This window comes from Pelophylax lessonae, assembly GCF_965119305.1.
Source record: "Pelophylax lessonae genome assembly, chromosome: 10".
Lineage (NCBI taxonomy): Eukaryota > Metazoa > Chordata > Amphibia > Anura > Ranidae > Pelophylax > Pelophylax lessonae.
In genome coordinates, this window is record NC_138777.1 from 80,265,580 (window position 1) to 80,293,125 (window position 27,546).

Genomic DNA, 27,546 nt, shown 5'->3' on the forward strand with positions numbered 1-27,546 from the left:
CCCCCCCATATGTCCTTGTAAGCATTATCAGTCCATTCCCAGCTTTACACCTCTCCTCTGCCTTTCGTATCTCCTTGTGCCGCGCTGCTTTGTTTCAATTTGTCCCTGCTGGGCCTCTGTAACTTGTCCCCCGATCTGCTGGCATAAATACCCACATCCAAAATGGCCCCTGCACGGCCTGAAGAAGGAGCGCATACTCCGCAACGCGTCGCTGTTCGATTCACACTGTGTCTCCAGGAAGTGATGTCTTAGCCCTCCGACCTACAGACCCACGCTGCTATACCACCGCCGAGGATCAGCACGTCCCCTGCCTCTCAACAGGAGATCGCCGCTCATCCCCTACAGCGCCAGCTCCGCAAGGGATTCGGAAGGACACCCTGGATGAACACTGCCCAGATGCCCTATTTGCTTTGAGATGCCTGTTTTTAATGCACTTTTGTGAGTAACAATCTTTTAATTTATATTAAATACTTGCATTGCTACACTTAGATTGGCGCTTGGTCTTCTCTTCTCTCTTTCTCGTATGTCTATATACCATTTCATTACTAATAAAAACACTTTTGGATTAAAAAAATGTACATGCCTCTTGTATATAGGCGATATTTGCCTATGCCGGAGTTCAGCTTTAAAATGAAAAATGTGATCTAATCTCAATATATATTTATGATTAGTTATCATATATCGAAAAGATTTCTAACTCATGAAACTCAAATAAAAAATAAATTGCTGATCATTGCTTATGCAGTACTGTTATAAGATGCCATTTCTAAGGTAAAGATGTATAGAACAGACATATCATAAGTACAAATCACACCTGACATTAAGAAAAAAACAAACAATAGGGTTCCTTGCTCAAAATAAGTTTATTAATCAACATTATAAATAAAAATGAGTACAGAAGTGAGCATTATTGTTCACAAAGAAATCTTACCCAACATGCCATAATTTAGGTAAAATAGTTTTAGTTATAAGGTTTTAAACACATTGGTTATATAATTAAAGGATAACTAAACCCAAGATCAAAAATATAATATATTGCAGCTTATCAGTCCTTGGATGTGGTTGATGCGTTTCCTTTTTTACACTAAGAATTTTTTCAGCAAGTACAAAAATGCAATACCCTTGTCATTTCTCCAACCTTACCTTAAAACGCAAAGAATCCTATTTTTTGATAAACACTACTAATTTCCTCATCCACCATATAATGGAGATGAACTATGACAGACATGTTTGATGTCCAACCTAGAGGACAACAATAGCTACCTTCACATTTGCATTGGAGGAGTGTAGGCACCCATGGTTCTTTGCAGTAACAGCAGGTAAACATAAAGGGAAAGAAATAAGTGAAGCCACCACATCTAAGGACTGGTAAGCCCCAATATCTTCGATTTCTGTGCCTGAGTTTAAACACACTTTAAAGGGATTCCCAGCATTTAAAGTAGGAAACATTTTTGTATTTTTTGCTTGTTTATGATTAAGTGATAAAGTATTAATTCCACAAATAAAAGATTTATTTTTTACATATTGCTTATTTTACAATTCCTGGCATGCTGCTTTTCTTCAGCATTTCTGTTAACACGTGACAGCGGCGGGCCCCGGTGTACCGGAAACTGACAGATACAGGTCAAAGGTGAAGGAAGCATTGATGAGATCCTTGGAACCAGTTTGCTTTCCAGTGACTGACTGAAAAGGCAACCCGGTGTATTATATACACAGAGGAAGTGGAAGGGGATCTTTGAATCCGCTACTCTGCGCCCTTTTATATTACTTCTGATAAGAGACCATTCTGGGTGGTTCACGCGGAGAGTGATTTATCCACGTTTGCAGTGAAACATATTGTTTAATTCGTGCACACCTTATTTTCCGTCTGGTAAGGAGGAATTTCACCTGGTGGCGGGTGTTTATGCACTGAAGTTGGAGATTTTTCTTTGTTGTCGAGCACTCATTTGTTTGATCAAGCATGGACACTTAAAGACAAATTGGACTTTATTTTGCACATTCCCACCTAATATATTGTATTCTTATGTTGTTATACATTTTTTGGATATATCTTTGTTTTAGCGCACCTTCTTTTAAACACATTTCTGTTAATTGCTTTTATGCATTTGGATCTTTTTTGTGCTCTGGGGGATTGGCTTTGTTACCCGTTTCCCACCTGGCTGTGCAGTCTTGTCAGGTTGTGATGCTGATTTGCTCTTGTTTGTGGATCGTTTCGCAGTGGTTATTGCTTTCCCTATGATCTGTGATTTTAGCTTAGGCTTATTTGTCTACTCTGAGCTATTGGCCGGCTCTTCGTTTTCGATAGACTCTGATCCTGATTCTTTGCTCTCTTTTTCTTGATCTTTGCTGTCCTTGGTCAATTTTGTAGCCTTCTTTACTTTAACAGTGGTTTGAGGTTTTGAGTTTGTCACATAAGGAGCTTCTCCATCTCCTTCTTCTTTAGTGCAAACTGAGTCAGCACAGGAACACTTCTTGATGTCAACAAAGCTGTAACTCATTATCTTACCATTTGGACAGCTTAATTTAATGGTTACTGTTTCTGTTTCTGTCTCCCGACAGCAACTGCATTTGCGCTCCATAGATTTGGATTTTACTGAGTACCTGAAAAAAAACAAAAAAAAATATGTATTTAGCATTAATTTATCAAGTGTTGTCCAGCCATTAAACCAAATGGGACTTAAATGAGTACTCACTGTGCTCTCCCAGCACAACTGGGTGCTCACTACATGCTCCGAGCTAAGAGACTGAACTGTCAAAGACAGCTCTCTATTTATAATAATGACCAGGAGCCAATCACATTGGTCATATGATTAGGCAGATCTTTGAGCATGTACAAGACAACCAAATTTGAAGTACCCTTAAATGTAATGCCATTATTATGCATTATATCTCCACTGTATCAATAGATGCCGCTGGTAGTCACACAGACTGAACTTCAAACATGTCTGTCTTTGTTCATCTTCATTATATGGTGGATTATTCGGACTAGTAGCTTAAAAAATAAAGATACAGACCTTTGTGCTTTCTTTTAAACTCATAGAATGTGTACTTGCTGGAAATGTTCTTAGATTGAAAAAGGTAAAAACTAATGCAGGAACTACATCTAAAGAACAGTAGGATGCGATATATTACATTTATATTTTGGGGGTTCACCTATGCTTTAATATAATCAGCTCATGTGCAGACATGATAAGTAACATTTTAATTTTGCCTCAGTGATTCCCTAAATAAAAGCATCCAATTTATACATAACTTAGATGCAACTGTCATAAACAGGAACAAAATAAAGCTCAGGCAGCCACAGATTTCATGTATTTGTGAAGATAGGGTGACTTTTAAGCAGTAAACAGGGTTAACAGAGAGTTCAAGAGTCTCTTACAAGGTGGAGCATGAACCACATGAACAAAAACAGCTGGAGCCTCAGTCGTATAACAGGAGGACAATAACAAGACCATTTGCAGAAAACATATATACTGTATAGGCAATGGTGTTTATAAGAGCATTACAACAATCAGGGGACATTTACCAATTCCGTAGCACAGCAAGTGGTTGCTAAACAGGAGCAGTGAAACAGATTTTGGGGTATTTTCATTATATTTAAACAATATAATTAATAATTTCTCCATTTGTTGCTGTACAGTAACACAGCAATACAATGAAACCTGCCCCTGACCACTTGTGTGAAATTCTGCGTCATCTCAAGTGATAATTCTGTTTCAAAACTTTGATTACCTGTTGCAGTTTGCTGCCAAGTATTGCAGCTGCAGGGGGTTCCAAATGCACAGAAATAGTGCCACATTTAAAAATGAAAGACAACCTGATTTATGCATGATTGTGTTGCCATCTGTGTCCCATTGGGGAGATTGACCTTCACTTTCCGCCCAATAGCCAACACAGAAAGTGAGAGAAAATTCCTCTAAAGTGAGGGAATCCCTGGTTGTCACCTGGGTCAGCCGAGCTAGTGCCCCCATTGGAAGATATCCCCACTCTTCCTGTTTCGGGAACACCACAAAGCTTGGGATTTTCTTTTACTTTCACTCTCAATGAAAATGGTAAACGGGACAAATAGGGAGGGGAATCTCTCTAACAGGGGCACAGACAGCAATAAAAAATGACAGGAGTTCTAATTCCTCTCAACGCTATAAAAGGTTTTGCCTTTGGTTATATTTTAACTATGCAGTGTGCTACACGCAGTATCTTACTTTTCATTAGCCATCAACATACCTGGAGTAGCTTTCACACCTCCCTTTGCAATAGGACATCTTTACAGGGCTCAGAGACTTGCAGCCATTCTGAAGGATGATCTCCTCAGTCTTTACCTTCTGACACTTGGTTGTTTCTTGGACACCTGGATGAAATAACAGTGAAATCTGAATGTAAATGTCTATTTATTGTAATGACAATCCTTTCTGTGTTTGTTTTTCCTGACAGCTCTGGTCAGAGTCCCTGTACTAACATTTTGGAGTTAGTATAGTGATCTCCCCTGCTGTTCTAGTGTGTTCTGACAGGGAGACGGCTCCCCCTCTCCCACCAGAACACTTCGATTATCACTCTCAGCCATTGGCTGAGAGCGCTGATCAGGAGCTGGTCAGCTGCTAGTTTTCCAGCAAACAGCCGGCTTCTGTTGGACTGGCTGCCATACACACGGGCCGAATGTCAGATGGTTTTTATTGAACCGGCCGATGACGCCCAACATTCTAGGCATTACATTCTAAAGAAATAGTTAATATACCAGCAATAAATGATTTGTTGATAACCACCCAATTCTAATAATTTCAAATGAGATTCTTCTTGTTCTTAAAAAAAAAAAAAAAACACCAAATTCTTTTATTCTTATGATTTGTGTAGCATCTGTTTACAAGTGTCCTTATAGCATTATGTAAAGCATTAATAAAATATATCTCTTAAAACACTTTAATATTGAAGAGAGCCAGATAAAATACTTACAAGTTAAGCAACATCCTTTGCTGTCTTTCCCAATTGTTCCCTGAAAAGAGAGATATATTAGTAGTTTTGGAGCTTGTGGATAATTTCTGTGTTTATTGTTAGGCTAGTCATATACAGATAGACCTCTCCATCCTCACTAAAGCCATCCATAGATGGTAAAATCTCAGCAGCTTCAACAGGGACAAGCTGAGTTTGGAACCATCTATGGGCAGGCTGATTGTACCCAAGTCGATCCATTAACCACTTAAGCCCCGGAAGATTTTACCCCCTTCCTGACCAGGGGGTATTTTGCGATTCGGCACTGCGTGACTTTAACAGACAATTGCGCGGTCGTGCGACGCTGTACCTAAACAAATTTGGCGTCCTTTTTTTCCCACAAACAGAGCTTTCTTTTGGTGGTATTTGATCACCTGTGCGATTTTTTGATCACGTGCTATAAACAAAAAAAGAGCGTCAATTTTGCAAAAATAGCAATATTTTTCACATTTTTTTATATGAAATTTCCCCAAAGAAAATGTAAAAATCAAAATTTTTTAACATTTTCGGCCAATTTGTTTTATGCTACCTATGTTTGGTAAAAAAAATCGCAAAAAGCATATGTTGATTGGTTTGCGCAAAAGTTATCGCGTTTACTAACAAAGGGAAAGATTTTTGTCATTTTTGTTGTTTTTTTTTTAACGCGTAATGGCGGCGATCTGCGATTTTTTTGCGGTACTGCGACATTGGGGCGGACAGATCGGACCCTTGACTGACATTTGTGACACTTTTGGGGTTACCAGTGACATTTCTACAGTAATCAGTGCTATATATATGCACTGTTACTGTAAAAATACACTGGTAGTGAAGGGGTTAACTTTATTTGGGAGGGAGGGGCTGTGTGTATCCCTAGGGGCGTGCTTTCTACTGTGATTGGCTGTGGCTTGAGCTGTAAGGACACTGATCAACGGATCTACATACTAGATCCGTGTGATCAGTGTCTTTACAGCGAGGAGAATGACAGGTGGCTTGTTTACACAAGCTGCCTGACATTCTCCCTCTCCCCCGCCGATCGCCGAGTGACCGGCGGACATTGGGGCCGCTGGTCACACGCGCGGGGGGGGGGGTCCATGACCACACGGGAGCGGGAGCGCGCCTCCGGCGGCGCGCGCTCGCTCCCTAGACCCTCACAAGCTAGTGACGTAGCCCTACGTCACTTTGCCTGTGAGGGGCTGACTGCCGACGTAGATCGGCGTTACGCAGTCGGCAAGTGGTTAATCAACTTTGGAACAAACAGCATGTCAGATCCTTACACGTGATTATTGCCAACAGCTATAGCTGCTAGCAATAATCACTGTGTTCTCCTAGCAGGGGCGGTTACCCGTTGGCCCCCTCCCCCCCCCGCCGGAAGAACACATAAGTTCCGTGGCGCATCTTCACTCATCAACACTGACTGTGTTGATGGGGGAATCAAGCAATTTTCCACCTGGCTCCTTTGCTTTTTATATCAAAGTTTATCAAGCTTGGAGGTGTCGACAGGGCCACCCATAGGATGATTCAGCAGGAATTTCTGGTTGAATAATCCAAAGTTTGAGCTGTGTATGACCAGCTTTAGACATCAAGAAGGGAGTAAATTGTATAACATTTAGAAATCACTTATTGGGTAATATTAAAACTGAATAGTGTTGATTTTTAACACAATAGTTCCAATAAATATTTACTGACATTTTATGTAACTTAATAACTGATTGAAAATTTGCCATATATCTAACAAAATTATTTATATGAGTAGATGGTGATTGAATGAATCAAAATTATTTATTGTATGTAATAAATAATCTGTAAATTTATAGAACTCAATGCAAAACATATAAAGAACTACAGTATATGGAGATTGGATAAAAGGTCGTTCTGCCAAAAACATAGGCAATTTGATAGATATTTATCAGTTATGTTCGAAATTGAATAGAGATTAAATTTGCTGGTCATCAAAAATTACTTCTGTGAATGTTAATTGAATCATTGATAATTGAATCATTGAATTGATTGATTCATTGATCATTGAATCATTGATAAATATGTGTCAAACTGAATGATAATTAGCTGAAGGTTTACTTCATGTTAATGGGATTGATTTACTTAAGGAGTGGAGGTTGTTCTCTTAGCACAATGAATGGTTGATTAGTAAGTAAGATGAAGCTGTGTTCACTCAGGTGCAAAGGGAATAAAAAATGATTTTGATTGCACACGATTGGATAACTGAAGTGAACACAGCCTCACTTTGCTAAATAAATAGTCTGCTTTGGTAATTAGTCAAATGCTTACAAGCTGTCACTGTGTCAATGCTTACCGGTACACAGTCATCCAGGTCGATCTTTGGACATGATATTTTGGATACCATACTCAATAATTTGCCTTTCTTTTTCACACATCTATACTCAGTGCAGTTATCTCCAGGATGTGACCAGGTTTCTCCAGGCTAAGAAAAACACAAACAGATATGTAGGCAAAAAAGAATCTCAGTAGATCTGAAAAGTTTTACATAGCCAAAAAAACTGTAGTGCTTACATTAAGCAGATAGGTGGAGTTATCAGGAAGATCCATGATACACTGAGTCTGTACACAGGTTCCACAACATTGTCCAGGGACGTCTTGGTAAGTAAAGCCCTAGGGGATACAACACAGGGATTGTCACTTAAAATGTAGCTTCCAGGGATGATCTTGAGTATGTTACATTTCTGAGACTTACCTTTGCGCATTTGATGCTACACAAAAGTGGAATGCAGTTTATAATGTGTATTCCTGAAGTTGTACTCATTGTGCCATCACACATGCACTTTTCACAGGGGTTGGAAGATGGAACAATTCCACCTGGCTAAAACAGGACAAAAAATAATAAAGTAAAAAGATTTGATCAAAGTACATCTAAAGAAAGCTATATAAGCAACAAAGGCTGATACAGAGGAGATGAGCTACAGTTTTAGTTACCTGGTACTCTGTTCCATTATGAACACACACTTCTTTTGGAACTGAGGAGAAATAATCAAAAGCAATATAATGTATATGTCAAGGAAAAAAACAAACATATACCCAATACAGGTACACCTATGCTTTATCCCTTAAATGCAGCAAGAAGAAAAAAATAACGGTAGATCTGCCAGAATTCTGGTGTGCTCTTAAATTCCTATCCAGTGTTGTCATTCCTGCCTGCTGAACTACAGAGCTCCACTTATCCCCACCCCCTATCACTCTCTTTACATACATTGGGGTTGATTTATTAAATGCAAATAGAATGTGCACTTTATAAAGTGCAGTTGCTCCAGATCTTAGTGAATGAGGTAAAGCGTCACTTTGCAAAGGATGCCCAATCACATGTAACAGAAATAAAAAATAAAAACTGCATTTTTGCTTGCACATAATTGAATGATGGAAGTCAGCAGAGTTTCTGCTCATTCAGTAAGCTCTGGAGCATCTGCACTTTGCAAAGTGCACAATCTAAATCAACCCCGTTGTCTCTTCTTATCTGTCCGCATACTGGGAGTGAAAAAGGGGGCTCATTGGGGTTGATTTGCTTAAGGTAAATAGGTTGTTCACTTTGTAAGCAAAATTTTGCTTGGCATGACAATTTTCCAAGATCTTAGGGAATGTGGTGAAATGTCACTTTGTAAAAAATATCCACGTGCAAGGAAAATAAAAAAAATAACACACCATGTTTGCTTTTATGGAAGTCACCAGAGATTAATTTCATTCACTAAGCTCTGGCAAAGATTCCCATGCAAAGTGCGATTTCCCTTGCAATAGTCTATTTACCTTTAGTAGATCAACCTCAATGAGTGTAGATGTAGTTTTAGGACTATGCCTAAATAAAACTGAGCTCCCAGAGGCAGCCCCTTTAGGAATTTTACAAGCCTGGTGATGATGTCACAGGAAATAGTGAAAACTGTTTCTCCTTACAGGAACATGGTGGAGGAAAAAAATGATGCCAGGGAATGCCCTAGAGTAGGGGATTTGGCGGCATAATTGGGTAATGTCTGAACATATAATATAGATTAAACAGACTTTTTTCATAATACTGGAAACTCAATATTTGTGTTAGAGAAAGGAGACGATCACTTACCACATTCGTAGACTGGACAGCAACCTCCTGCATTTGTCTGCGGCACAGCTTCATAGCCAGGCTCACAAATTGTTTTTTCATTGGAACACAGACTGATGTCGCAACCTGTCAGCAGGCAGAAGAACAACTGGTCATTCACTTTATACATTGTAATGTAGAAACAGCAAGAGTATTCATAGACAAAGGCATTCTGAGATAGGGATCTGCCATTTCACTTAATCAATTGAGTCCATATTTTCTAAACTTCCTACCATAGAAACACTTTAAAGCAAGGCCTGGCTTATTCATTTTCAAAGTGCAAACTGATATCAGTTTTTTTTTCTAGGGAGAGTAGAATGAAGTTTGGGTTTTCAAATCATGAACTTTCAGCTAAAAGGTTTGCAACCGGAAATAGAGAGCAAACTATAATGCAGTTTATAGCCTTTTACCTGGCCAGCTGAGTTTTCAAAGTCAATAATAAAAAAACAAAATGGGTAACCCAACCCTTATTTTAAAAAGGGGGCTCACAGCAGCCATAGTATTGAGCTTGTGTTAAACCTTTGTAGGGAAACCAAATTTGTATTCTTATTCTTTCGTTTTGTCATTGGTACGTTCCCCATGGCAGTGCCCAGCTTACTGTGCATTTTGTTTGAAAATAGATTCTTGATTATTATCCCTAAAAATGGCTGGAATTAAATAACAAGATTCACCCCTCTATAAACTTTAATGGGGTTCATGTCCAAGTTTGTGACCTTTGAGCAAGATGTGAAAAAACTGAACCCATGCAGATTTACTCATCCTGAAAGAAATTTAAACCCAACATTACATATTCCTGTCATGTGCCTGCTGTACCTGTTCTCTTTGCATTACTTCCATTGTGTGAAATACCTGTTGTACCTGCCAGTCCCTTTGCTTTCCTATTAATAACTGACCACACTAAGCATAAGAGCACATTCTGTTCAGTTTTCTAGCTGTGCTGGAACTCAGACGTCTGCTGACACCCCCCTCTGCACAGCCATTCATTGGGACTATCAGTGTTTTGTGGTTTCCCCTCCCCCAGCTCTCTGAGTACCTTATGCAACTGAGAACAGAAGCTATGGGTAATTTATAATGTTTTTTATATGTATATATACATGTTTTGCCTTTCATTTTAATTTTAAACTGAATTGATTGTTTTACAAAGCAAGGGTTTACATATATTTTAATGGAGATCAGATACTGAAAGTCTGCCAACTTTCCTAATGTAAAACAAACAGCAGATGTTAACAGATCTTTCTATAAAATTACAAACTGACTGAAACAGATTTTAGAATCTTTGCTGTAAACTTTGAGGTTCTTTGAGATATGATTACTTTACCTTACAAGCAGCTAGAGAGGTGATTGGGGACTTGTTCTAAATTACTTTTACTGTTTGTTAAGAATATGTATATGGCCTAATTTTAATAGTCTGGCCACTGGTACATTTTTACTATGCTTTGAATTTACAACCACCACAGTACTTACGGCATTCTGTGATATGACAGCAGGGGTTAGATGGGTCGAGTACAGAAACTGGCATAGATCCTTCTTCAGTACAAGATTCAGGAGTAGGCATCGGACAGGATTTTTCTGCACACTGCACACTCATTGTTGCATTATCACAGAAACAGGTCTGACAGTTGCTTTCCCATGATTCTCCCAGCTGCAGGTAATAGAAAAACGTCAATAAATACTACATTGTTCACAATCTTATCTGCCACATATTTGTTTCCGATTATATAACTCTTATATGCCTTACCTCTCTGGGCATTCCATCTGGTCCAGTACATCCTGCATGAACAGAGAGTATATTAGGACTATGCAGAATAGTCAATTGGATACTGCATACTTTAACTAGAAGGAATACTACATACCGCAGGTGGTTACACATTTGTCTGATACGGTGTTGAATTTTGTAGTGCCCTCAGGACAGTAGCACCCTTCCAAGAAATCTGTGGTCTTGTTATAGAATTCTTTATTGTACCTAAAAGTGGAAACAAATGTTAGAGGGAAAAAAATCTAAATCTCAGCTAAGATAAAAAAGCAACAAAAAATACACTTACTTAGAGTTACAGGTGAATTCTACAACAGGCCCACATGGTTTATAAACGAGGTGCGAGGAACAGTTCTTGGCTGTACAAAGATAAAGATGTTATCTTTATCTGTGTAATATGCAAGAAAGTAGCAATTTAAAAGCAAAGCATAACTGGTTCTTATGACTGAATTTATACTTACGGCATACACCATTAGTGCTGTCTCTCCAGTCAATGCAGACACCTTCAATTCCACAAAGCCTAGCATAGCTTTGTAAACTGGAGCACAAAACCTCGCCTTCTGTTTTGGTGCAGCCATCGCTAACACAAGCTTGATAGAATGGCTCTGGTGGTACAACTTTATGGCATTCCTTGAAGACACTATTGAAAATTCCAAAAGTAATGGCTTTAGTGTAAAGCAGTGTGACACAATCTTCAAAGTCAACTAAAATAACTTATGTGGCTTTAACATCACTGTTCTAATGTGTCCTCATTGATTGCACGGTTCTTTCATATTTAAAATTTTACCCAAATCTTTACATGACTATTATTCCAGAAGTAAAAAAAAAAACTAACCTGCTCAGAATAACCTTACAGACTTCAGGGGTGTTGCAGGGTCCCTCTGTTGTCTGGACCACAGTGGAAAATGTTGATGGAAGTAGAGATACTTGCGTTGATGGAACCATAGTTGGTAGAGTTTGAGGTACACTGGACGAGTGAGTGGAGAAGTATGTGGACTGAAGAGGAGAGTAAGATAATGTTGGCTGGCTACTAACAGTGGGGGCTCTGGTAGTGATGGAACTGCATGACAACGAGTCCTGGTTTGGTGCTCCCCAATGTCCTGCCATCTCAGTACATGATGAAGCCTGCTGTCCGTTAGGCAAAATGCAATCATCTGCTTGACTGTTAGAACACTTTCCTATTGAAATTACGTGAATTTATTAGTGTGACCAATTATGTAATGCAGCACAAACAGAACAAATCCAAAATTTTGGAGACTTACCACAATGACCTTCAGTATTGCCTGAGAATTTGTTGATTGGCAACTTGACAGTGAAACTAAGAACATTGAAGGAGATGTATGCTCCAATTTCCGGTATCTCCACTATCATAAAAATGCCAGAAGATGTAATAGTCATACCATTTTTTCTGATTGCAGGGTATACTCTTTCATTGTTGATGTAAATCTGTAACATATATGCAAAAATGTTAGGTAAAAAGGGAAAAGATACTGAGTATTGAGTAACAAAACCTAAAATGAAAAAAAAAAATAAAAGTACTGGTTGAAATGCAAAGTGTATGTTAACTCTAACAATAAACATTTCTTATTTGCTACCTTTTAGGCAGGGCATAGACTGTTAGAAGAAAAATATACAAAGTAAATTACTCGCGCCAAATGAGGGGACCTAAAAAGGTGTATGAGGGCCTAGTGATAATATTAAAGATTATAAATAAAAGTGAGGAGGTGAATAAATAGATGGCAGCTGCTATAGTAAAGTGCTAGTGCTAATGGTGAATTATAGTAATCATAATAGATGATTACCTATAGCGCTTGCTAAACGTATATATACCAAAATGACAATATATAAGAAATTGGCAATATAAAAAAACACTTCTTGTAAATATTGGAGAAAAATATTGTGCTAAATTAAATACGAATAAAATATGAATAAATAAATACTGTGGTCCATAAAATTGTAAATACACTATCAAAAATATTATAAATAATATCTAAAGTTCATGTGCACAATAAACTTTTCTTATTTGCTACCATTTAGGCAGGGCATAGACTGTGCAACTTTCTTTCCTGCAACCATGGGGAAGCTGTCCCCATCAGAAGACAGTGATTATAGCTAGCGGTTATAGCAGCCGCTAATGATATTTGCAAGTAAAATCTTACAGTCTGGTTGTACCCAAGATGATCGATAGATTAACTTGGTACATTCAGCCTGCCTATAGACAGTTTGAATCTCAGATGGTTCCCACTAAACCAGCTATGGCCAGCCTTAGTCTTTGAAATAAACCATGTTTTGTTATATCTGTGCAAAAAATACCTGTTGATCTTGTTAGAAATTCAGAGTTGTCCTGTGTCCTGTGCACACTTTCAGTGTTATCTCAAGGAGCCTAATCAGCCCTACCAGTTCCTATCTTCACTACGGATCAATTAGTTCCAATGTTGTGCAGATGAGGGCAGTGGGAAGAGATTCAGCAGGTTAACAAAAGACACATGTGCAGAGCTAATATCCTGAGTCTACAAAAATGGCATGAACTGTCAGCCCACAACAAGAACGTAGGAGCTGAGTGCATTTTTGGCACATCACAAGGTATTTTTCTGTGTGTATGTTTTGGAGTGATCTACTGCATATGTATTATTTTTGCCATGACATACATTTTAATGTCCAGCAAATGACCATCATAGGTTTACAATTTATCAAACTACAAAACTATTTGGAAGGTGTAGTTGATTACCTTGTTTGTTATTCGGTTGATCAAGGATTGAGAGGTCAGGACAATCGTGTCATTATTGTACATAATACGAAGAGACTTAACACAAGATGGGTCATCAGGGTCACAGGCGAAATTATCGATGTAAACCCGGAAGTGGTCGAAGACTGGAGTGATTTGCTGAACAAGGATATATGTGCATTGGCCGTTAAAAGCATAGTAGGTACCATCAAAGGTGACATAATGGGATGTTCCCCAACCACCACAGACACCTAAGGGCATAAAAAGGAGAACTTAGCAAATTCTACAGCAAATTGATTACATCATTACATGCAGCAAAAGAATTCTACTTTCTAGGACTCACAATCACACTGGTTCTGATAGCAGCAGCCACTCTCGTCAAATGTTTTCCTGGGCTTTAAACGGTTGGCACAGACCACCTGATTAACTGGTGCACACTCTTTTTTGTTTACGACAATATTGTTTTGACCAATACAGGTAGCATGGGTACATTGATCTATCATCCAGGTTTCATTCACCTGTGGAGAAAAAAAAGAATTCCAATTGACACCTTCACTATTTTGTTATTTTTCAGGAACTCCATATTAAAGTGGTTGTAAAGGCTGAAGGTTTTTTTACCTTCTTGCATACTATGCATGAAGGTAAAAAACCTTCTGTGTGCTGCTCCACCCACAACCCCCCCCTAATACTCACCTTAGCTCTCTCTAGATCAAACTATGTGCATGGGAGTCTTGGCTGTCCTGGGACTCCTTCTCCTTATTAGCTGAGACAGCGGCGGGAGCCATTGGCTCCCACTGCTGTCAATCACAGCCAGTGAGGAGAGAATAGGGGGCGGGCCGTGCCGCAGCTCTGTGTCTTATGGAGGCAAAAAGCAGGGCTCAGGAGAGAGCTGCACCAGTGCTCCCATAGGAAGCAGCTTGCTATTGGGGGCACTGGTCAAGAGAGAGGAACCAGTAGCGCTGGCGGGGGACATGAAAAGAAGAGGATCAGGGCTGCCCCTTTAATCTCAAGAAGGATATCTATGAGATTGCGGTCATTCCACTAAAATGTTTGCTGTTGTTACAGTAGGATTAGGAAGAAGTTCTTTGCTGTTGTGTTAAGACAGAAGGAAAGTTATTATAAGGGTTGTTGTATTCGGTGTTGACTTGCAAGGGAATGCCATATTTATTATCCAATGCTCAAAGGGATGCAGAGAGAAATAGGTAACATTGCCCATGCTACAAAATATGGCACCATAATTGAAAGCAAGAGCTCCAAGAACCCCTGTATAATTGCAGGATGGGCACCATGTGCAGGATGTCAGTGCTGTAATAATGGAAAACTGAACAGAGGAATACTCTTCTTGGACTAGTAACACCAAACTGATTTGGTATAACAGTAGAACCTGCTACGAGTTATCACACTTTTCTTTGGTGGGATACTCTGTTTATTCTGGAGATGAGCTTTTGCTCTAAACCTGCTATATAAACCCTGCTTGTTGAAAGGTATTCTTAAAGGCTGGATGTATTCTACAGTGAAAAACTGTTTTGAACATCTGAGAAGACTATGTTTCTCCCAATACAGCTGAATATGGCAGTTGTTCAGATCCATTTATAACTAATATAGGAAAGGAGAAGGGCATTGCAGTATACTGAGAAATACAAAAATGACCCAGCACACAATCCAGCTCATCCAAACAAAAATGAGTTCCCACCAATATTGCTAGAATTAATTTTCTATGTAATCACTAAGTTTACCTTGACTAATGTAACCTGCTCTGGCAGTAGCAACCCAGCAGTCCAAAAATGGGATTTGAGTGCAAGTATTGATGTGTGATTTCTTCCCCTATGCACTGACCATCACAAGTCTTCTGTGTGTGACCAGTCATGCATTGTCAGTAGTACTTAATATATCAAAATGTTATACAGAGCATACATATGCCTACTTGAAGCAGGTGCAGAGCCATTAGGGCTATTGGACTGGCAGAACTCTATTTTATTATTTTTGGTTTACATAATCATTTGCAATTCAATTCCATATGCATGTAAGTGATGTTACAGATGAAAACTAGGTATAACCTTACCTTTCTTGGAGGCATAACTGCATTACAGCCAGGAGTTGGGGTGCTCGCTGAACTGGCACTTGATGCTGAAGTCTTCGTCTGTGCAGTCTTAGTGCTTGTTGCAGGTGTTTTTGTTGTGCTTCTTGTCTTTGAGGTGATAGTAGTGGCAGTGCTAACTGTCACTGTTTTAGCAGTTTTGGTGCTGCTTGACACAGTAGGCACAGTAGAACATGGTTCACTGTATCTCTCTACCTTACACTTCTCATTGCATCGTGCGTAGAAGCACCAGCCTTCATTGTCTGTTGTGTTATATAGAACATTGCCTAAAAACAAATAAGTAATAATAAGAAAGCTACAATGCAATGTAAGCAACAAATAAAAGGTATCACCTTGAAGAAACAGACTACAAATATATCCCAATTTCCCCATCCACATTACATAGGGAGAAAGGAAAGGGGTTTTTTAATTCACAAAAGATAGCGGTGAAGGTTGAACGCATTGTTTAGGTTCAGTACACTGGAAATTACAAAGATACTGAATTTCTATCAGGATAAGCAGGCATTTTTCTGTACTGCTTGAAAAACAAAGACAAATGTAGCTACAACATAAAATGCCAGCTAAGCTGCAATGTATTACATTTTTGTTGTTGGGGTTAGATTTGCCTTCAAACCCAACCTAAGGCTGCAAACTAGTATACTGTATATTTCTCCACTCCCTGCTGACCTCTCCATTTATACATAGGTATTTTTTTATACTTACCTTAAAGTGGTTGTAAACCTTACACATGAAATATGAACAAAGCATATCCCTCTGAAGTGTGTCCTTGTCTCAATACAGAGCACTAAGTGTCATTTCTGTCCACTGCCTGTTCCTCTGCTATCAGCATGAGTCACTTCTGCAAAGTTTTCCTGACACCAAGAGAAAATTGGTGTCAGGGGAGGGCACAACCTTTAATTGACAGCCTCAGCTCTGTTCCTTGATGTTACTTCAGCTCTTTGCCCCCTGCTTTTCAGAGCTGAGAGTTGAAACATTTTAATATGGGTGCGCTGAGCTAAGACTATATTTTCCAGCATGCAATGTCACAAATGGAAAATGTCTTTGCTGCTGGGGACTGGTGAACTGTGTGAAGATGCACTGTCCCTGGGTTTACAAGAAGAGGCTGAACAATGCTTGGTGTCAGCCAAGATAGAACTGCTAAATTTACAACACGGCAGCATGCATAAGGCAAACATTACACCATTATCTTCATTTTAACACTTAGCAATACTATAAGGTGGTCTTTTAAATAAATAAAAGAACATGTATTTGCAAGAAGGTTATCTGGTAGTAAGGCAGGCAATGCATCACATATTCAATGCTAAGAAAATATTTAGGAAAACTACATTGTAAGCTTTCTTTAACCTCCCTGGCAGTATGATTGTTTCCAATTTTAGGTGCCAAAAGCGGTACCATTATTTGGCATGTAATTCTTAAGAACGAGCAGCCCAAACCAACTATTTACATATGATTTTACATATGATTTTTTTTTACTGTGCGTTCTTCTTTATAATATCTCTGGTATGATAGAGTTTGAAACACAAAATCATAAATTATAATATAATAAATAACTATAAATAAGTTAAAGTATGTATGCATGAATATATATATATATATATACTGTATATAAACAAATATACGTAAACATATATTATATATATATACATACATATATATAGATATATATATATATATATATAGATATATACGTGTATATATATATATATACACGTATATACCTATATATATATATATATATATATATATATATATATATATATATATATATACACAGTATATAAAAAGTACAGTAAAACTGCAGGAAAGGGCACTGGGGGGCAAACTAATGTGAATTTATTTTATTTTGTAATGTATCAGTGTGTTTGTGTGTTTGTGTATTTGAATTTGCCACCGGTTCCACCCCCCTACGAGTGTCATGTCGCAGGAGACAGAAGCCGGGGCTCACAGAATCGACCTGAAGATCCAGCCGCCATATGCTGCAGGGACACATCGCTGGATCCCGGCGACAAGGTAAGTAACCTCTCTTACAGAATCCAGCGATCCAGTGATCTGCCTAACGCTAATGGCTCTGAAATTTCACCCCGAGCCACTCTCGGGAATACCGCTAAGGAGGTTAATAATGCCAGAAAATGTTTTTTACACTGCATAGATCAGCCATACAGTCAGTAAGCAGTGTAAGCATTTTTTTTTTTAAATGAATGTATATGTGTTTAAATAGGCATACTAACCTAATCTTAAAGCAATATTAAAGGTTTTCTTTATTTTTTAAAATTTTAAACATGTTATACTCACCTGCTCTGTGCAGCGGTTTTGCACAGAGCAGCCTGACCCTCCTATTTCGGTCCCTTGCTTCCAGCCCCTCCCTCCTGTGGAGTTCCCCCAGAGCAAGCAGATTGCAATGGGGGCACCCAAGAAAGCTTGTTCCCGAGTCATGCCACTTTGTTTCCCTTCACACACAGAGCTGTGGCAGTAGTGGCAGTTGACAGCAGTGAGAGCCATTGGCATGGGTAAGAATTGGGGGGGGGAGGGGGTCTGGGCTGACCACTGCATGCAAAAGATTTTTTACCTTCATGCATAGAAGGGTGGGAGGACAATTACAATGCATCTGGTGAAAAATTAGTCACCCCCCCCCCCTCCTTGCCAGTCGCTTGCCTTCTGAGCAAGAAGTTCCCTGTTGAAATCAATTAATTTTTACAACAATGATAGAGTAAGCCATGTGTACACTGCGTGAAAAAGAACTGCTAAGTTGTATCTCATTAACCGCTTAATACCTTATAACTTTTTTTCATTATGCATTTTTTTTTTAACACTAACTGCTTTGTTATTTACATTATTTTTCTGTATGTAAAGCCAGTATACATTGTATATTGTACTCTTTTTGTTCTAGTCCATACTTTATTTCTGTCACATCTTTTTGAAAACATGTAGAATTGGAATAGTGGTATTTAAATTAAAATTTTTGAACAAACAGTAAAAACATACTTACCAGGAGAAACTATAGTTCCGTTAAAATTGCACATACACCTTGTGGTAGAAAATGATTTTGTGCCTGATGTAACTGGTCGTGATGTCTTGGTAATAGTGCTTTTAGTGCCTTGACTTCCAAATGTAGATGAAGTTGATTGTTTAGTTGACTTAGGTTGTTGAGAACTGAATTCTTTCCTGGTGGTCGCTGCTGTCTTTTTAGTGGTTTTAACGGAAATTGGTCTACGGGAGGTGGATTTTTCAAGTTCAGATTCTGTTGTTGATTTAGGGGATGCAGTGCTTACTTTATGAGATGTAGTCTTTGTTGTTATAGGCTTACTTGATGTAGATTTGTGGGCAGATGTAACTTTTCCTGATTCTGTAGACATTTTGGTGGTTTTAACAGAAATTGATCCCTGAGAGGTAGATTTTTTAACTTCAGATTCTGTAGTGGACTTGGGGGATGCAGAGCTTACTTTATAAGATGTAGCTTTTGTTGTTATAGGCTTACTTGACGTAGACTTGTGGGTTGATGTCACTTTCCCAGAATCTGTAGACATTCTAGTGGTTTTAATAGAAATTGGTCTTTGAGAGGTGGATTTTTTAACTTCAGATTCTGTAGTGGACTTGGGGGATGCAGAGCTTACTTTATGAGATGTAGCTTTGGTTGTTACAGGCTTACTTGACGTAGACTTGTGGGCTGATGTCACTTTCCCAGAATCTGTAGACATTCTAGTGGTTTTAATAGAAATTGGTCTTTGAGAGGTGGATTTTTTAACTTCAGATTCTGTCGTTGATCTGTGGGATGCAGTGCTTAATTTATGAGATGTAGTCTTTGTTGTTATAGGCTTACTTGATGTAGATTTGTGGGCAGATGTAACTTTTCCTGATTCTGTAGACATTTTAGTGGTTTTAACAGAAATTGATCCCTGAGAGGTGGATTTTTTAACTTCAGATTCTGTAGTGGACTTGGGGGATGCAGAGCTTACTTTATGAGATGTAGCTTTGGTTGTTACAGGCTTACTTGACGTAGACTTGTGGGTTGATGTCACTTTTCCAGAATCTGTAGACATTCTAGTGGTTTTAATAGAAATTGGTCTTTGAGAGGTGGATTTTTTAACTTCAGATTCTGTGGTTGATCTGTGGGACGCAGTGCTTACTTTATGAGATGTAGTCTTTGTTGTTATAGGCTTACTTGATGTAGATTTGTGGGCAGACGTAACTTTTCCTGATTCTGTAGACATTTTAGTGGTTTTAACAGAAATTGATCCCTGAGAGGTGGATTTTTTAACTTCAGATTCTGTAGTGGACTTGGGGGATGCAGAGCTTACTTTATGAGATGTAGCTTTGGTTGTTACAGGCTTACTTGACGTAGACTTGTGGGCTGATGTCACTTTCCCAGAATCTGTAGACATTCTAGTGGTTTTAATAGAAATTGGTCTTTGAGAGGTGGATTTTTTAACTTCAGATTCTGTCGTTGATCTGTGGGATGCAGTGCTTACTTTATGAGATGTAGTCTTTGTTGTTATAGGCTTACTTGATGTAGATTTGTGGGCAGATGTAACTTTTCCTGATTCTGTAGACATTTTAGTGGTTTTAACAGAACTTGATCCCTGAGAGGTGGATTTTTTAACTTCAGATTCTGTAGTGGACTTGGGGGATGCAGAGCTTACTTTATGAGATGTAGCTTTTGTTGTTACAGGCTTATTTGACGTAGACTTGTGGGTTGATGTCACTTTCCCAGAATCTGTAGACATTCTAGTGGTTTTAATAGAAATTGGTCTTTGAGAGGTGGATTTTTTAACTTCAGATTCTGTGGTTGATCTGTGGGACGCAGTGCTTACTTTATGAGATGTAGTCTTTGTTGTTATAGGCTTACTTGATGTAGATTTGTGGGCAGACGTAACTTTTCCTGATTCTGTAGACATTTTAGTGGTTTTAACAGAAATTGATCCCTGAGAGGTGGATTTTTTAACTTCAGATTCTGTAGTGGACTTGGGGGATGCAGAGCTTACTTTATGAGATGTAGCTTTGGTTGTTACAGGCTTACTTGACGTAGACTTGTGGGCTGATGTCACTTTCCCAGAATCTGTAGACATTCTAGTGGTTTTAATAGAAATTGGTCTTTGAGAGGTGGATTTTTTAACTTCAGATTCTGTCGTTGATCTGTGGGATGCAGTGCTTACTTTATGAGATGTAGTCTTTGTTGTTATAGGCTTACTTGATGTAGATTTGTGGGCAGATGTAACTTTTCCTGATTCTGTAGACATTTTAGTGGTTTTAATAGAAATTGGTCTTTGAGAGGTGGATTTTTTAACTTCAGATTCTGTAGTTGATCTGTGGGACGCAGTGCTTACTTTATGAGATGTAGTCTTTGTTGTTATAGGCTTACTTGATGTAGATTTGTGGGCAGACGTAACTTTTCCTGATTCTGTAGACATTTTAGTGGTTTTAACAGAAATTGATCCCTGAGAGGTGGATTTTTTAACTTCAGATTCTGTAGTGGACTTGGGGGATGCAGAGCTTACTTTATGAGATGTAGCTTTGGTTGTTACAGGCTTACTTGATGTAGACTTGTGGGCTGATGTCACTTTCCCTGAATCTGTAGACATTCTAGTGGTTTTAATAGAAATTGGTCTTTGAGAGGTGGATTTTTTAACTTCAGATTCTGTAGTTGATCTGTGGGATGCAGTGCTTACTTTATGAGATGTAGTCTTTGTTGTTATAGGCTTACTTGATGTAGATTTGTGGGCAGATGTAACTTTTCCTGATTCTGTAGACATTTTAGTGGTTTTAACAGAACTTGATCCCTGAGAGGTGGATTTTTTAACTTCAGATTCTGTAGTGGACTTGGGGGATGCAGAGCTTACTTTATGAGATGTAGCTTTGGTTGTTACAGGCTTACTTGACGTAGACTTGTGGGCTGATGTCACTTTCCCAGAATCTGTAGACATTCTAGTGGTTTTAATAGAAATTGGTCTTTGAGAGGTGGATTTTTTAACTTCAGATTCTGTCGTTGATCTGTGGGATGCAGTGCTTACTTTATGAGATGTAGTCTTTGTTGTTATAGGCTTACTTGATGTAGATTTGTGGGCAGATGTAACTTTTCCTGATTCTGTAGACATTTTAGTGGTTTTAATAGAAATTGGTCTTTGAGAGGTGGATTTTTTAACTTCAGATTCTGTAGTTGATCTGTGGGACGCAGTGCTTACTTTATGAGATGTAGTCTTTGCTGTTATAGGCTTACTTGATGTAGATTTGTGGGCAGACGTAACTTTTCCTGATTCTGTAGACATTTTAGTGGTTTTAACAGAAATTGATCCCTGAGAGGTGGATTTTTTAACTTCAGATTCTGTAGTGGACTTGGGGGATGCAGAGCTTACTTTATGAGATGTAGCTTTGGTTGTTACAGGCTTACTTGATGTAGACTTGTGGGCTGATGTCACTTTCCCTGAATCTGTAGACATTCTAGTGGTTTTAATAGAAATTGGTCTTTGAGAGGTGGATTTTTTAACTTCAGATTCTGTAGTTGATCTGTGGGATGCAGTGCTTACTTTATGAGATGTAGTCTTTGTTGTTATAGGCTTACTTGATGTAGATTTGTGGGCAGACGTAACTTTTCCTGATTCTGTAGACATTTTAGTGGTTTTAACAGAAATTGATCCCTGAGAGGTGGATTTTTTAACTTCAGATTCTGTAGTGGACTTGGGGGATGCAGAGCTTACTTTATGAGATGTAGCTTTTGTTGTTACAGGCTTACTTGACGTAGACTTGTGGGTTGATGTCACTTTCCCAGAATCTGTAGACATTCTAGTGGTTTTAATAGAAATTGGTCTTTGAGAGGTGGATTTTTTAACTTCAGATTCTGTAGTTGATCTGTGGGATGCAGTGCTTACTTTATGAGATGTAGTCTTTGTTGTTATAGGCTTACTTGATGTAGATTTGTGGGCAGACGTAACTTTTCCTGATTCTGTAGACATTTTAGTGGTTTTAACAGAAATTGATCCCTGAGAGGTGGATTTTTTAACTTCAGATTCTGTAGTGGACTTGGGGGATGCAGAGCTTACTTTATGAGATGTAGCTTTTGTTGTTACAGGCTTACTTGACGTAGACTTGTGGGTTGATGTCACTTTCCCAGAATCTGTAGACATTCTAGTGGTTTTAATAGAAATTGGTCTTTGAGAGGTGGATTTTTTAACTTCAGATTCTGTCGTTGATCTGTGGGATGCAGTGCTTAATTTATGAGATGTAGTCTTTGTTGTTATAGGCTTACGTGATGTAGATTTGTGGGCAGATGTAACTTTTCCTGATTCTGTAGACATTTTAGTGGTTTTAACAGAAATTGATCCCTGAGAGGTGGATTTTTTAACTTCAGATTCTGTAGTGGACTTGGGGGATGCAGAGCTTACTTTATGAGATGTAGCTTTGGTTGTTACAGGCTTACTTGACGTAGACTTGTGGGTTGATGTCACTTTTCCAGAATCTGTAGACATTCTAGTGGTTTTAATAGAAATTGGTCTTTGAGAGGTGGATTTTTTAACTTCAGATTCTGTCGTTGATCTGTGGGATGCAGTGCTTACTTTATGAGATGTAGTCTTTGTTGTTATAGGCTTACTTGATGTAGATTTGTGGGCAGATGTAACTTTTCCTGATTCTGTAGACATTTTAGTGGTTTTAACAGAACTTGATCCCTGAGAGGTGGATTTTTTAACTTCAGATTCTGTAGTGGACTTGGGGGATGCAGAGCTTACTTTATGAGATGTAGCTTTTGTTGTTACAGGCTTACTTGACGTAGACTTGTGGGTTGATGTCACTTTCCCAGAATCTGTAGACATTCTAGTGGTTTTAATAGAAATTGGTCTTTGAGAGGTGGATTTTTTAACTTCAGATTCTGTGGTTGATCTGTGGGACGCAGTGCTTACTTTATGAGATGTAGTCTTTGTTGTTATAGGCTTACTTGATGTAGATTTGTGGGCAGACGTAACTTTTCCTGATTCTGTAGACATTTTAGTGGTTTTAACAGAAATTGATCCCTGAGAGGTGGATTTTTTAACTTCAGATTCTGTAGTGGACTTGGGGGATGCAGAGCTTACTTTATGAGATGTAGCTCTGGTTGTTACAGGCTTACTTGACGTAGACTTGTGGGCTGATGTCACTTTCCCAGAATCTGTAGACATTCTAGTACTTTTTATAGAAATTGGTCTTTGAGAGGTGGATTTTTTAACTTCAGATTCTGTCGTTGATCTGTGGGATGCAGTGCTTACTTTATGAGATGTAGTCTTTGTTGTTATAGGCTTACTTGATGTAGATTTGTGGGCAGATGTAACTTTTCCTGATTCTGTAGACATTTTAGTGGTTTTAACAGAACTTGATCCCTGAGAGGTGGATTTTTTAACTTCAGATTCTGTAGTGGACTTGGGGGATGCAGAGCTTACTTTATGAGATGTAGCTTTTGTTGTTACAGGCTTACTTGACGTAGACTTGTGGGTTGATGTCACTTTCCCAGAATCTGTAGACATTCTAGTGGTTTTAATAGAAATTGGTCTTTGAGAGGTGGATTTTTTAACTTCAGATTCTGTAGTTGATCTGTGGGATGCAGTGCTTACTTTATGAGATGTAGTCTTTGTTGTTATAGGCTTACTTGATGTAGATTTGTGGGCAGATGTAACTTTTCCTGATTCTGTAGACATTTTAGTGGTTTTAACCGAAATGGATCCCTGAGAGGTGGATTTTTTAACTTCAGATTCTGTAGTGGACTTGGGGGATGCAGAGCTTACTTTATGAGATGTAGCTTTGGTTGTTACAGGCTTACTTGATGTAGACTTGTGGGCTGATGTCACTTTCCCTGAATCTGTAGACATTCTAGTGGTTTTAATAGAAATTGGTCTTTGAGAGGTGGATTTTTCAACTTCAGATTCTGTAGTTGATCTGTGGGACGCAGTGCTTACTTTATGAGATGTAGTCTTTGTTGTTATAGGCTTACTTGATGTAGATTTGTGGGCAGACGTAACTTTTCCTGATTCTGTAGACATTTTAGTGGTTTTAACAGAAATTGATCCCTGAGAGGTGGATTTTTTAACTTCAGATTCTGTAGTGGACTTGGGGGATGCAGAGCTTACTTTATGAGATGTAGCTTTGGTTGTTACAGGCTTACTTGACGTAGACTTGTGGGCTGATGTCACTTTCCCAGAATCTGTAGACATTCTAGTGGTTTTAATAGAAATTGGTCTTTGAGAGGTGGATTTTTTAACTTCAGATTCTGTAGTTGATCTGTGGGATGCAGTGCTTACTTTATGAGATGTAGTCTTTGTTGTTATAGGCTTACTTGATGTAGATTTGTGGGCAGATGTAACTTTTCCTGATTCTGTAGACATTTTAGTGGTTTTAACAGAACTTGATCCCTGAGAGGTGGATTTTTTAACTTCAGATTCTGTAGTGGACTTGGAGGATGCAGAGCTTACTTTATGAGATGTAGCTTTGGTTGTTACAGGCTTACTTGATGTAGACTTGTGGGCTGATGTCACTTTCCCTGAATCTGTAGACATTCTAGTGGTTTTAATAGAAATTGGTCTTTGAGAGGTGGATTTTTTAACTTCAGATTCTGTAGTTGATCTGTGGGATGCAGTGCTTACTTTATGAGATGTAGTCTTTGTTGTTATAGGCCTACTTGATGTAGATTTGTGGGCAGATGTAACTTTTCCTGATTCTGTAGACATTTTAGTGGTTTTAACCGAAATGGATCCCTGAGAGGTGGATTTTTTAAATTCAGATTCTGTAGTGGACTTGGGGGATGCAGAGCTTACTTTATGAGATGTAGCTTTGGTTGTTACAGGCTTACTTGACGTAGACTTGTGGGCTGATGTCACTTTCCCAGAATCTGTAGACATTCTAGTGGTTTTAATAGAAATTGGTCTTTGAGAGGTGGATTTTTTAACTTCAGATTCTGTAGTTGATCTGTGGGATGCAGTGCTTACTTTATGAGATGTAGTCTTTGTTGTTATAGGCTTACTTGATGTAGATTTGTGGGCAGACGTAACTTTTCCTGATTCTGTAGACATTTTAGTGGTTTTAACAGAAATTGATCCCTGAGAGGTGGATTTTTTAACTTCAGATTCTGTAGTGGACTTGGGGGATACAGAGCTTACTTTATGAGATGTAGCTTTGGTTGTTACAGGCTTACTTGACGTAGACTTGTGGGTTGATGTCACTTTCCCAGAATCTGTAGACATTCTAGTGGTTTTAATAGAAATTGGTCTTTGAGAGGTGGATTTTTTAACTTCAGATTCTGTAGTTGATCTGTGGGATGCAGTGCTTACTTTATGAGATGTAGTCTTTGTTGTTATAGGCCTACTTGATGTAGATTTGTGGGCAGATGTAACTTTTCCTGATTCTGTAGACATTTTAGTGGTTTTAACCGAAATGGATCCCTGAGAGGTGGATTTTTTAAATTCAGATTCTGTAGTGGACTTGGGGGATGCAGAGCTTACTTTATGAGATGTAGCTTTGGTTGTTACAGGCTTACTTGACGTAGACTTGTGGGCTGATGTCACTTTCCCTGAATCTGTAGACATTCTAGTGGTTTTAATAGAAATTGGTCTTTGAGAGGTGGATTTTTTAACTTCAGATTCTGTAGTTGATCTGTGGGACGCAGTGCTTACTTTATGAGATGTAGTCTTTTTTGTTATAGGCTTACTTGATGTAGATTTGTGGGCAGACGTAACTTTTCCTGATTCTGTAGACATTTTAGTGGTTTTAACAGAAATTGATCCCTGAGAGGTGGATTTTTTAACTTCAGATTCTGTAGTGGACTTGGGGGATGCAGAGCTTACTTTATGAGATGTAGCTTTTGTTGTTACAGGCTTACTTGACGTAGACTTGTGGGTTGATGTCACTTTCCCAGAATCTGTGGACATTCTAGTGGTTTTAATAGAAATTGGTCTTTGAGAGGTGGATTTTTTAACTTCAGATTCTGTAGTGGACTTGGGGGATGCAGAGCTTACTTTATGAGATGTAGCTTTTGTTGTTACAGGCTTACTTGACGTAGACTTGTGGGCTGATGTCACTTTCCCAGAATCTGTAGACATTCTAGTGGTTTTAATAGAAATTGGTCTTTGAGAGGTGGATTTTTTAACTTCAGACTCTGTAGTTGATTTGTGGGATGCAGTGCTTACTTTATGAGATGTAGTCTTTGTTGTTATAGGCTTACTTGATGTAGATTTGTGGGCAGATGTAACTTTTCCTGATTCTGTAAACATTTTAGTGGTTTTAACAGAAATTGAACCCTTAGAGGTGGATTTTTTAACTTCAGATTCTGTAGTGGACTTGGGGGATGCAGAGCTTACTTTATGTGATGTAGCTTTGGTTGTTACAGGCTTACTTGATGTAGACTTGTGGGCTGATGTCACTTTTCCAGATTCTGTAAACATTTTAGTGGTTTTAATAGAAACTGGTCCACGAGAGGTGGATTTTTCTTTTTCAGATTCCGTGGTTGATTTGTGGAATGCAGTGCTTACTTTTTGAGATGTTGCTTTTGTTGTTGTAGGCTTACTTGATGTAGACTTATGGGCAGATGTAAATTCAGATTCTGTGGTTTTTTTCTTGGATGCAGGCGCAGTGGTTACCTTTGGAGATGTAGCTTTACGTGTTATTTCACCATATTTGGTAGTTGGCTTAATTGTGGAAACTGTTTTATGTGATTTAACTGTAGTTGTCATTTTAGAAGGCTCAGTAATCATAGAACCTGCTGCCTTACTAGTAGTAGATAATACTTTCATTGTGCTCAGCGTGGATTTTGTGGTTTCCATTTCCAGTGGTGCTGTTATAACTTTAGTTGTTTTGGTTGATAGAGGTGCAATGGTACGGACTTCTTCAAAAGTTGTTAATTTTCCAGTATTTGTAGTTGTCTGTGATGAAGCTGGTTTTTTAGATGTTTTTTGGTCTTCATGTGA

At 38.6% G+C, this 27,546-nt stretch overlaps 1 protein-coding gene across 1 annotated transcript in view; it reads right to left on the reverse strand.

Moving 5' to 3' along the window:
• Nucleotides 1-2,267: 2,267 nt before the first annotated feature.
• LOC309565952 (mucin-5B-like) overlaps nt 2,268-27,546 on the reverse strand; it is a gene marked incomplete at both ends in the record, with an annotated part of 75,265 nt that continues 49,986 nt past the window's right edge. The window contains 18 exons of the mRNA XM_082270981.1: nt 2,268-2,601; nt 4,225-4,348; nt 7,249-7,402; nt 7,492-7,590; nt 7,673-7,798; nt 7,912-7,952; nt 9,041-9,145; nt 10,523-10,700; nt 10,797-10,828; nt 10,912-11,021; nt 11,101-11,170; nt 11,273-11,451; nt 11,647-11,989; nt 12,074-12,257; nt 13,540-13,787; nt 13,880-14,054; nt 15,599-15,900; nt 26,976-27,546. The exon at nt 26,976-27,546 is cut by the window's right edge and continues 1,430 nt beyond it. Coding sequence (XP_082127107.1) covers nt 2,268-2,601; nt 4,225-4,348; nt 7,249-7,402; nt 7,492-7,590; nt 7,673-7,798; nt 7,912-7,952; nt 9,041-9,145; nt 10,523-10,700; nt 10,797-10,828; nt 10,912-11,021; nt 11,101-11,170; nt 11,273-11,451; nt 11,647-11,989; nt 12,074-12,257; nt 13,540-13,787; nt 13,880-14,054; nt 15,599-15,900; nt 26,976-27,546 — 3,375 coding nt within the window. The remainder of the gene's footprint in view (nt 2,602-4,224; nt 4,349-7,248; nt 7,403-7,491; nt 7,591-7,672; nt 7,799-7,911; nt 7,953-9,040; nt 9,146-10,522; nt 10,701-10,796; nt 10,829-10,911; nt 11,022-11,100; nt 11,171-11,272; nt 11,452-11,646; nt 11,990-12,073; nt 12,258-13,539; nt 13,788-13,879; nt 14,055-15,598; nt 15,901-26,975) is intronic.